Here is a 12,026-nt window from a genome sequence, read left to right on the forward strand (position 1 = left end):
TTTTGCACTCATTTACAGTGGCATGGGAAGATAAAAGCCGTGAGAACGTGACCCGAGTTTTTTTTTTTTTGTTGCTGTGACTCTGCATTCACTCAATTATTTATGAAATTGTTATAGTCTGGTTTGGACTGCTTCTTACCCAGCTACTAAATTATCCATTCATGTACCTCAACTTGCTCACTTACACTCGCGCGCATACTCGTACGGATGTGCATGTAATCGACGTTCACCTCAAGCCACCTTTTTACTGTCATTTTAATTATGTAAACGTTGATGAAATTGCAAACAAGTGACTACATCCCTTTTCTCAGAGCAGTGCGGTACTTTTTCCTCCTCGTTGCTTGCCCACTATCTTTTTAGCAGGGGGACGGTCTGTTCGGACAGCGCGGCCTCAGCTTTAGTGGCGTTCAAGCAAGCCAAAATAATTTTTCAATTTAATTGTCTGCCCAATTGAATGAGTTCAACCGACTGGACTGCAATATTTGGGCGTTCGGATATACATATGTATGTGCAGACGTGTATTTTTTTTGAATAATTTGTTTTATATTGAAATTAAAAAGTAAATTTGTATGAAATATAGTATTCGTTTGCCCAATTAAATAGGACACGGTTAGGCAGAGTTGCCACATAATTAAATTTTCAATTCAAAACTCTAAAGAGTACATTTTCAGCGTCTAAAAATATGAGCTGGACTAATGTCGAATATTATTTTTCTAAATTAGATGGATAAGCCTAGACCGCAGATAGGCCGAGCTTTGTCTGCGGGCAGGGCTTTTAAGCTTTCTAAAATACCCCACAGAAGGACTTTTTCAGGCATTTAATTGATTTTATATGGACATGCTCAGGGCATGAGTAAAATCTATAAATAATCGTCACTGATATAGACGTGTACAGGGTAAAAGCTCTCTCAGCCCATTACTTTAAACCCCCAAAAAAACCCCCTTGCGGCCGGGCCTGACTCAGAGTAAAACATTCTTGCCATAAAAGACAACCAAAATCCTCTGATATGAGTAACAGCAGAGCTAAGATCAGATTTGATTAGATTGAGTCTAGAGAAGAGAGCAAGTCAGCTGGTCACCGAGAACAAGGTGGATCTATTGTAACAGACCTCAAGGTGCCATGACGAGGTGCTATTCGAGTCATGTGCATCCAGATTTGGCGAGCCTAGGACTCGGATTTTGGTGCTGGTGAGATTTTGACTCTGGCACACTGCACTATGGAAAAAATTTTCTATTTTTCGTATAAAGTCCAATTTTTTTTTGGTTTTGTATTTTAAAATGAAAAATATTTCCTAAATCAAAGTCAGCTGATGGATAGTGCAAAGAGTTGCAATTGACAAGCTATTAATAAAAGTGTGAAGATTAATATATAATTAACCTTTCTTGTCCAATTTTGCCCGTGCGTGTTTTTAGAGAAATGCGTATTCTTATTCGCCGCATAACGTGCACTAGTCCAAGTTTGACAAGTACTTTAATACCCTGCAATGATTAGCAAGAAAGCCCGTGACTATCGAATGACATGCCTACTGAAATTACTTAGCGTTTTGGGTCTCCTAGCTGCTCGGGAATTAAGGGTTTGGCCTACCTGTTAACTTCGTGCAGGCATTTGCGACCTACTTTGGCATTCGGATATAGCAAATAGTTTGACGTCGCAAAACTCCTGGGTAGATTTAGGAAGAGGCTCGGGACTATAAGTTACCACGTAACTACAGTAACCCAAATGTGTCGAGAAATCATTCGATCACGAATGTCGCGATTCGGGCCCTGGAATCTTCTGGTTATCCTCTGAATTTTTGCAAGTTTGCAACATCAACAAAAAACAAAAAAAAATGTTTTTTTCTATTAGCGCCGTCGCCCCTCGGCAGGCAATGGCAAACCTCCGAGCATATTTCTGACATGAAAAACAGCGCCCCACAAATCGGAGGAGAAGTCCGGCCAAACACTAACATACGTGTTTCCATTCATTCTCCTTTCGAGTGGGATTGGAAATAAGGGAGCTGCCAGTGACTTCCTACTGCTGACGTGGGTCAGGCTCTATTTTCTTTTAGGAGGCGGGCAAGAATTCCTCAGAGACGAAAACTTTGGCTATGGCGGCGGAACCAGAGGATTCGAGCTACCATACTCTGACAATACCTCAAAAAAACAAACTTCTGGCAACTCTACCAATGGGAATATTTAGTTACATTAATTTAGTAGATTTTATTGTTAGAAGGTTCGCTTGCTGCTTTTGCGCTTCATACAATTTCCTGTGCATAATGCAATTTTCGTCTGTTGGCACGCGCACCGCCATGCGAACGAAGAAGGAAGATTAATCCTTTTTATAATTAATCAAGCACGTATGCAATAGAAATTTCCAACGTCGAAGCGGTTAATTTAGTTTGCTAAAATATTCATAGCGATGTTTGTACATTCTAATTTTGCAAGTTTTTCTTTGGTACGTTTTCTACTTTCTTCAAGATGAGTCTTACTTTTATCACCCGAAGTGGTTACAAAATGGTTAAGTGGTAGAAAAGGAAGCGACTTTCAATGCAGATGCGTTGCGTCTTTCTGCTTTTGACATAAATAGAGTATTGTTTGGAGGTCAATGGGAAATAAATCTTTGTTCAAATGACTTTGATTTGCTGAGTTTTCATTAGAGTTGAATGAATATGCTCAACGGGCGGGAATTAAACCAATACCTGCCTTAAAAATAGCAACTAAAGCAGTTTGCGTACATTCGGAGGGCGTAAAACGAGCATGGAAATAATAAAAATACCTTCAGGCGCAAATAAAATGCTGCTGATGACATTTGCTTGCTAAACCAGAGGCCTCTTATAGAGCCCAGCTTTCCTTTTGATTTTCCCGGTGGTGGGGAAACGCGTTGCAGCAACTTGTTTATCCTGATGTACAGTTTAATTGCTCTTGTTTAAACAGCATTTTGCTATCACATGCACACATTTATATTTACTACATTTTTTCTTATTTTCTCTCACCCAGCCTCGCTGCAGGTGGTTCTTACTGATTTCAGAGGTAAATCTCTGTTAAAAATATGATTTTATCAGACTCCTATGCGGTGTGCGCCGACTAGTGTTGCTGCCATAAGTCAAAGCAGGCGTAAAGAGGTAAAGTGCATCAGCCACTCTAAGGCATTTGCAACATCTTCAGGCATTCTTGGCTTCTTGGCTTCTTGGCTTTTCTACGCGCGCTAATTTCCGGCGCACATCCGTTGTGGCGGTTAAAATGTTGCTCATACGCCTCGTCGACTAGAATATGACGTTTTAAAATGGCTTACAAAGGCTTTGCATAGCGAAAGAAAAAGAGAAAAAAAGCAACACAGCGCTGCTCTGGGCGCTTTTGGTATTTAATAAACTAACATCACTTTACCTTTATACCATATTTTTTGCAACATTTTTACTATTTAAATTGCAATAAGTGGACAGTTGCTGAATGCCATCAAAACGTTTACTCAACTCAATGCTGCTACTATCTGACCGTAAGTGATTGTCCAAGCCTTGACTAATGGTCACACTAAGTGGTGCTTAACCAGCAATTGCAGAGCATTTCAAATATACTCGGTTTGCGTGTATGTGTGTGTGTGCGTAGGTGGCAGCAACAAGTGACACTTGTCAGCGCTCAGCGCTTGGAGGTCGATTTTTTATGATTTGCTTTTATTTTGTGCTTTGCGCTTTTTCACGCTTAACTACCTGGTTGGGGAGTCAAGCAAACTTGCGAACTAAAATGAAATCACGCTAAATTAAACAGAAATCAAAAACTTTCTCCTGCGTCGCCTTGTAGCTTCATACGTGTATCTACTTTAGTTGCCGCTGTTACTTCACTTTCGCATCTGTCGCTGCTCACTCCTGTCCTAGCCTCTAAAACTTACTCGTTCCTGCCTCGACTTGCACTCTTCTGTACGCTGAGTGCACGCTTTGTCGACACTGTTCAAGTTATTGGAGCGTCTGGTTATTCGAACGCTGATGATGCCGATGTTGTTGATGATGATGTTGAAGTCGCTGACAAAGTTGCCAAAAATGCTGCATGCCACCACCTATGGTGGCAGCAACCGGTTGTCCTCGGGCACTTAAAGCAGCTACATCACCGTTAAAACTATGGCAATTGACTGTTACTGTTGTTTATTTTTTGGCCTTATTCACTTTTGCTTAACTAAATTTGAATTTCGAGTAGAGCAGGTCGTGCAGGTCCATCGGAGTGGTTTGATGTATTCGTATGAGCAATATACTATTAGGAGGAGCAAGTACCTTGTCATCATATTGAACACACATATATATGTACATACATGCATATGTATACTCATGTATGATTATGTATACATATGTTTGCGTTCGTCCTGTACAATGAGTGGTGTACGACAAGCGGTATGCAGCATACAAGTTTTTCTGGCTATAAAAAACAAACATATTTTCACATACTCTGCATGTGAACTAATGTCCATTGGAATGCATCAAAAATCTTTGCTTGCGTAATTCAATCATTACGAGTAATTTCCGCTGGATATTACATTTATATTTTGATAATAACGCCCTAAAGTGGGAAGGTTTATAGAGCGGTCAGTTGTGAAAATCTGCAGTTACTAGCTTTCAGAAAGAATGTGCATATTTACATAAATACATAACTGAAATGTCGTCAAAGAAAAACGAACTAAAAATTCCTCTGCTCTTAAGTAAATTACAAAAAAAAAAAAATTGTATCTGTCATCGATAAGTATACCGAATCTTAGCTTATGAACGAGCACCAACACAGGCCAATGTGGGTCTGTGCGCAAGCGAAGTTGTAGCGACAATGCTTCGGGATCAAGCAGTGTCAGATTTCAGATTTAGCCCCCTATTATTTGGAAAGAACACAAAATTTAGGAAAATGCTGTACTGAATGTGTCAAGATAAAAGGAAACCACGCTGAGAGAAATATAACGTTTTGGTTTTTGGTTTTGCAAAAAAAATCTCTTTTAATTCTCAAAGGCACTGGGTTATAAAAATTCTCTCGAAACTTCAAAATTCATAAAAATTTAGGATTGCTAATTTAAGCTGACTATCAATACTAATTTAGTGTGAATTGAAAAATTTAGCATTTTAAAAACGTTGAAGAAATCTGTTTCCATATGGCATGTAAAATCTTTACTAATTATATAAAGAGATGTCCCTTTTTTGTGTAACAGGTAATCTCATGAAAATTTGTATATAAAGAGCTTTCAGCAACCACCATGTTTTAGGCCAAAAAATTTTACTTTTTCCGGTAGGTGGACCAGGGACCGATCTATTAAAAAAAAACGTATTTATGGATTTGCTTAAAATTTGGTTCGTAGGTAGCTTTTTACTTAGATTAGCATATAGGATCATTTTCTTCCGGGAAGTGGACCAGGGATCGAAATTCGTAAAAATAGTATTTATGGTCAGATTTGATCTAACTTTTGTACGTAGGTAGCTTTTTGCCTAGTTAAGCTTATAGGATCCTGTTTTCCAATTTTCATGCAATATAATAAAATAAATTGCTTTGAGCAACCACCATATCTAGGGGCGAATTCGTCACTAGGCAAGTTTTTTTCGCGACAATCAGAAACAATGGATACAGCCAAAATATAGTAATGATATATAATATATCTATAATATATATTTTGAAAGCCTTTTTTTTACTGTTCGCAAAGATCAAGAACGGCCGAGCGATTTTTTTGAAACTTCAGACACCTACCGCACGTGTCTCAAAGATGGGTTTCGGCGCAAAAAATTCTATATGTAAAGGGGGCGTGGCACTTCCAATAAAATACCGAATTTTTTCATACTCCATATCTCTGGAAGTGTTCATGGTAGAATTCCGGAACTTCGTATGGAGAAACATTTGAGCTATTGGAAAAGGGGGCGTGGAACCTCCCATGCAAACCGAATTTCTCATGCTACATATCTCTGAACGTGTTCATGGTAGAGTTCTTCAGCAAAAAGCATACAGCACACGCATTAATTATAGATCCAGCAAATGAGGGATTAAATCATTAGCCCCAGGTTTTGTGAAAGGCAAACAAATACATTTTTTAAAACTCCATTTAGGCGTTCTTCTACATAGTTTCGACCACGTGCGTGGCTTCCGTTGTAGCGCTGCTGATTGCCTCTGCAAGAAACGGGGCTAGTTTATAGCTAACTTATACCCAGCCGTCAACTAGTTGTACCCTTTTATTACTAACTACTTTTGAAGGCCGATGACCGCAAAAAAGCGAGAACTGGTTTCCTCTGCATTAGATATCAGCTAACGTGTAGTTAACTACTTTTGGACGTGAAATATCAATAATTTTTATTTTTAAGTTTTTACTTTTTTATTTATTTAACATCACTTATTTGCTTATTTGTTAACGTGTTCTTTTGTAGGTGGTCCCATATTTGAATTCCATCAGATATAACATCAAAGTGATAATATAAAATTTGTATTTTTATTTTATTTATTCCGAACTTGCATCTGCGAAGTGCAGAAAAAAATTGTATTCAAAGTAATTTTTGTATGAGGATATTCAAAAAAATGCTTGTTTAAAGAAAACAAACTCCCGGTAACGTCTGCATGACTCCTGCACGACTTAACAACTCACTTAAAGTTAGTTTTTTCATAGCTAATTAGAAGTTAGGTATTTATCGAAACCCTGCAAAAGAGCTAACTATAAGTTGGTTATTTTTTATCAATTGATAATTTTTTTTCTGCAGGGGCCATACTAAAAAATTCACAAACGCATACATTTGTAACTTGTCGATTGGCATGCCATTGCTCCCACTGTTCCACATTTTGTCGATTAATGCTTACGGAAACACTTTTTTCGGTGTCACTATAGAGATTTCTTACAGAAACCTGCTCAGTTTTTTCTCTTTGATTTTTGTTTATGTATGCATTCGTGTGGATGATAACTTTCGAGACAGGGCATCAATGCATACATAAGTGGTTATACAGTATTGGACATATCTATAGCACTCGAATTTCAAAGTGATGCTTTTTGCCACTTATTTTTAAGTATTTTCAATTAAATAACAGTTTATTCTCTAACAAAACTAATATAAAGCAATGTTTAAAACTTTCTAAAGGACTACGAAAAAATGGAAAAAAATTTCACCTAAATTTCAAAATTTTTTCTCAGAATATAGTCCATTCAATTTTAGTCTGATAATATACAAATTTGAAGTAGCTAAAAATTGCCGTTGGTTTTTTTAGAATTTTGTTTTTCGTATTTGCCTCGATATAAACAATAAACACAATTTATTTTGTATATGGAAGAAACCCGCAACACCTTCGGCGAAATCACCGGTAATTTTTAGCCACTTAAAACCTGCACATTATCAGATTAAAATTGAATTAGAAATAAGTTTGAAATTTGGGTTAAATTTTGTTGCATTTTTTTGTAGTCTTACAAAGTTTTAAACTTGGGTTGATATGGGGTTTTTTTAGAGATTGAACTGTATTTTAATTGAAAATTGTTGAAAATCAAAATGAATGCAAACAATATCACTTTGAAATGGGGGTGCTATTGTATTGGCCAATACTGTTTACGTAAATCTGTTTATTCCTACAAGCTCATACACAAATACATAATTATGTACGTATGTATATGTATATATACTGCTGCTTTCATTAAAAGCAAGTGTTATCGCGAAGCAGCGTATTTTTCAACATTTAATGAACTCTGCACTGTTGTTTCGTGTAAGTCCGTATTAAATAACACATGAGACCCAAAACCAAAAATGTCCCAAAATAATGAAAACAAAAATTGAATAACGTATTCCTAATCTGTATAAGCACATGTAAGTATTTAATAACTAGTAGTGGCAGTTATGAGTAGAATTTGTATGTGATAATAAATTGGTTCAAGTGGATAAATCTGATATTCAATGTTGATGCGAAATCAGCATATGCGTATATGTATATATATAGGCTATATGGAAGAAAATCCTTATTGGGTCCTAAATAAAGACAACTTCCATTGTTGGTTGAAAAATTGTATATCATCTGTGTAGTAGTATTACTAACAACATACAAAGCCACGTCTTCATATTTTGTAAAGCCGAGTTATTGCCACTCAACATATGCACATGCACACACACACATTTGCCTCCTGACCTTTCTCCACTCTCAACCATTTGTTAGACCAAAAGTGGCATCCTTTTGTTGTTGTCTTTTTGTTAGCATGTAATTTAATTACAATAGCGGCGTTACAGTTAAGTCAACGAGGGGCAAATAAATCAGTACGTCACAGCGCGTAACTGAGTAAGTGGCCGGAGAAAGAGGCAATGTTTGTTAATTGGGTTTCGACGACAACAGCTTTCGGTGGCAGTACATTGCACTTTCGCACTTTTGTGGCAACCAAATAATATTTATGCGAATGTATGTATGTATATATTTTGTTTAAAACCAAATGCGCAACGTACGCACAAACTTAGATGTGTAACTTTGCCGTGTAAACGCTTTTACCAAAAAAAGACGTGCAAATAGAATGACTTGGGTGGCCTAGTAAAAAATTAGTCACTTTGCGGTGGACGAATTGCATACCTATTCCTACATGTACGTACATTAAAGTGGTTCAAAACAGTAAAGTCGGAATTTTAATGCCGCACCCGCTACGATGGTTCTCTATACCGACAAAAATATACCCATATATTTTATTTTGAAGTCAAAAATATTTAGAGAGTGCTCAAAACGATCAAAGTTTTTCATGAATTTTATATGGGGAAAAAGCAACTTTTCGTAGAAATGGTGTATAATTCTTGAAAATCAATATTTTTCGAGTGGAAAACAGAGGTTCTCTTCGGAAGACTTCCAATATTAATACCCAGTTGCTTATTTAACCATTTTTTAATACTAAAGATTTTTTATTGGTACCCCCATTACATTTTTTGGGGGTTTTGGCGGACCTATAAAATATAGTTACCTTGAAAAAATGGTAAAAAAACAATTGGGTATTATTATTGGGTATCTCCTGAAGAGAAACAGAGTTTTCCGATTGAAAAATATTAATTCCCAAGAATTCTACACAATTTCTACGAAAAGTTGTTTTTCCCCATATAAAATACATGGACAATTTTGAGCGCTTTGAACACTACCTAATTTTTTTTATTTCAAAATAAAAAAAATAGGTGTATATTTTTTTTCGGTATAGAACAATCCTAAGGGGTGGCGGCATTAAAATTCCGACTTTACTTTTTCACATGCAATTCTGGACCACTCTAATGTACATATGTAGTATTGTATATAGTGTCATCCGGCAAACACAAAAAGCCCTAAAATATTTACTCTCATATGCGCATAATTACAATGGCAACAAACAACAACAAAATTGTATTATAAAAATCAACGTCAAGTGTATAGGGGTTATAAATAACACAAACACAAAACCCGGCAGTAAGCTTATCGTATTTGCTTATCTCTTTGATAGCGACGCCTAATTTATGAGTACATTGAGCTTGCACTGCAGCTCGCGGTGGCAGGCGCAGCTTTCGAAGGGAGTCATTGCGCCATTAAAAGTGGCGTATGTATGCACTTTATGTATACATACATATGTACATATATATGTATGTATACTTAAAATATAATGCACGTATATAGCATTTGTAATTAAAATGTTTAAAATTTGCTTAAAAAAAAATAAAACAAAACAAACAATTAAATTAATTTCTCAAGCGCCCAGCAAGCACTTTCACTTTCATTGCTTATGACTTGCTCGTTTGTGCACTTACCTCGAATCGAATTTCTTGCCGTCCGTCAGCGTGCCCGTGTAGTGCATTGTCAGCATATCACCACTTTTCGACTTTTGGTCGCACACCTCCGGCGTACTGACGACATCGACTTTCAGTTCTTGAGCGCTCACGCTCGACGCCAACACAAGGCACGTTGCAATAAGTACGAATTTCAACATTTTGGTATATGGGTTTTGTTTGTTTTGTTTGAATTTTTTTGTGGGTTTTGCTTTTATCTGCAAAGAAAGTGTAACAAAATGATGTTGATGAAATTGTTGTCGACGTTAAGTGAAATTTACACGCGACATTAAAATAGCATTACATACATACTTATATTAAATAGGAAGTAAATTCCAAATATGTTTTTGTTTGTGAGAAATTTTGCTCATCAAAGTTATTAAATAATTTAAACAAATTTTTACGATTATCATATTTTTTTTAAGGGGAAGGTTTTTCAAAAGACCTTCGCTGCATAAGCTCTTCAGAACGAAAAATCATACAACGCCGAAACTGGTTTGTCTACAAACCAAATTTGACAAAGGTTCAGAGCAAAAATACATCGTACTCTTCTTCCTCTTATAACACTCCTCAGGTGCAATTCTACCAACCTCTCACCTAAATAGATTAGAATCGACGTGATATGAGCATTAATCAAATGGGATATTTATGAAAATAGTCTACATGGAGAATCAGTGAATTTACTGCCATATCCATTAGACCACGTCAAGAAAAAAAATCCGGCAATATGACCGAAATCCGATTTAGTACATCGTGAAGTAATGATCCTCCATGAATCTCCCCTCTCTATTAGAATTCTAAGCGGTCGTGCATCGAGCGTTTATTTTGCCCTTTTTTCCTACATGATTATTTTTTTAATCGCTTGGCTTGTTTGGTCTAAATCTAGTAATTACAAATAATCAATGAATTCTTTCAGGTTAGGACGCTTTCAATGATCATAGAAAAATATATCGACCTCAATAGAATAATAACTCACATAGTTTTGTTTTATAAAAAGGTTTATTATTATTATGTACACCGAAATATTATCTTTCTATATTTTTAAAATGTTTTTCTCTACACAAAATAATTATATCACTTTAAATTCATACCTAAATCTTTCCCGTAACACCGTCAGCAATTAAAAATAAATCAGAATGTAGAACACATATTAGAAAACACGCACGATCATGCATTGGCTAAGGGTAAACTCATTAATGCTGCCAGCCCACAAGACGGAAGCTACTCTTATTAGTAGTCGAAAAATGATGAAAAGTAGAAATTAGAGTAGGTGAAAGCATCATAGAGTCCAAGCCATATGGAAAGTATCTCGGCGTCCTAGTTGATCACCGACTTTGCTTCCCCGATCATTTGGAATACAGAAATACGAACCGAGAGCAATTACGCACAGTACACATCGCAGTTAAAGCACGTACTGAAGCATAGTGGAAGATGCGGTGGGAAAGAACAACAACGGGCAGGTGAACTTACTGCCTCATACCAAAAATTGGCACTTGGCTTAGCAGGCAACACGGCACAGTAGACTACTATTTAACCCAAGTCATCAGTGGACATGTGCAAATCCTTGTTGCGAGTAGTGTGGACCGACAGTCACTAAAGATGCCGAGCACGCGTTTTTCAAATGGCCCCCTTCAATTCCACGACATCCGCACTTAATAGTAAGCTTGGCTCCTGTATAACAGCAGAAAATATGGTACCGATTATGATAACGATCAAGGAAGCATGGAACGACTTCTGCCATTTCTCTCCGACGCAGCCAAAATTAGCAGTCGCTACAGTTTAGGCGCAACAAGCCGGTTTTCTTGAGAAGTCACGGCATTAAGAGAGTAAGCCTTTAAAAATCGAATAAGTGACATTAAATTGATATATCCGGACTATACTATATGTACTTAGATATGAACTTCCTAGCAGGACAATCAAAATGGGTGGATCATTTTAACACCAGATCAACAGAAACAGTGGGTGGGTGGTATCATGTGAACAGTAACGGACGTAGAGCCTAGTGTTCAAATCGCTTCCCGACGAAATACTTAACGGTGGTACTGGGAAGATCGGTACATAGCCGGTAGGAGGTTTAGTGGGTTAAAGTCTCACACTGACTGGTTCAGGGTTTAGGCTTTCGATTCCTTCTCTGAAAAAAACAAACACACGAACGTACACGGAGAATAAATCATTAACGTCCGACCCGACACGAACCAAATTGAAAATTCACTGCATGCACGAGCTCGTGCCGAAGTCAAATTGTGCCGCCCGTGCCCATCTCTAATTCCGACCATGCCAATGGGAATCATTTGTTATTCACATCACCAACGAGTTT

General features: G+C 37.1%; 1 protein-coding gene across 2 annotated transcripts in view; it reads right to left on the reverse strand.

The window, feature by feature from the left end:
* LOC118742997 (FK506-binding protein 2) overlaps positions 1-9,921 on the reverse strand; it is a 38,428-nt gene extending 28,507 nt beyond the window's left edge. For both annotated transcript variants that reach the window (XM_036475447.1, XM_036475446.1), the window contains exon 1: positions 9,692-9,921. In XM_036475447.1, coding sequence (XP_036331340.1) covers positions 9,692-9,870 — 179 coding nt within the window. In that variant the 5' untranslated portion in view covers positions 9,871-9,921. The remainder of the gene's footprint in view (positions 1-9,691) is intronic.
* Between the last annotated feature and the right edge of the window lie 2,105 nt (positions 9,922-12,026).

This window comes from Rhagoletis pomonella, unplaced genomic scaffold, assembly GCF_013731165.1.
Source record: "Rhagoletis pomonella isolate Grant_MI unplaced genomic scaffold, Rhpom_1.0 Rhpom_scaffold_00007, whole genome shotgun sequence".
In the NCBI taxonomy this organism is placed as follows: domain Eukaryota; kingdom Metazoa; phylum Arthropoda; class Insecta; order Diptera; family Tephritidae; genus Rhagoletis; species Rhagoletis pomonella.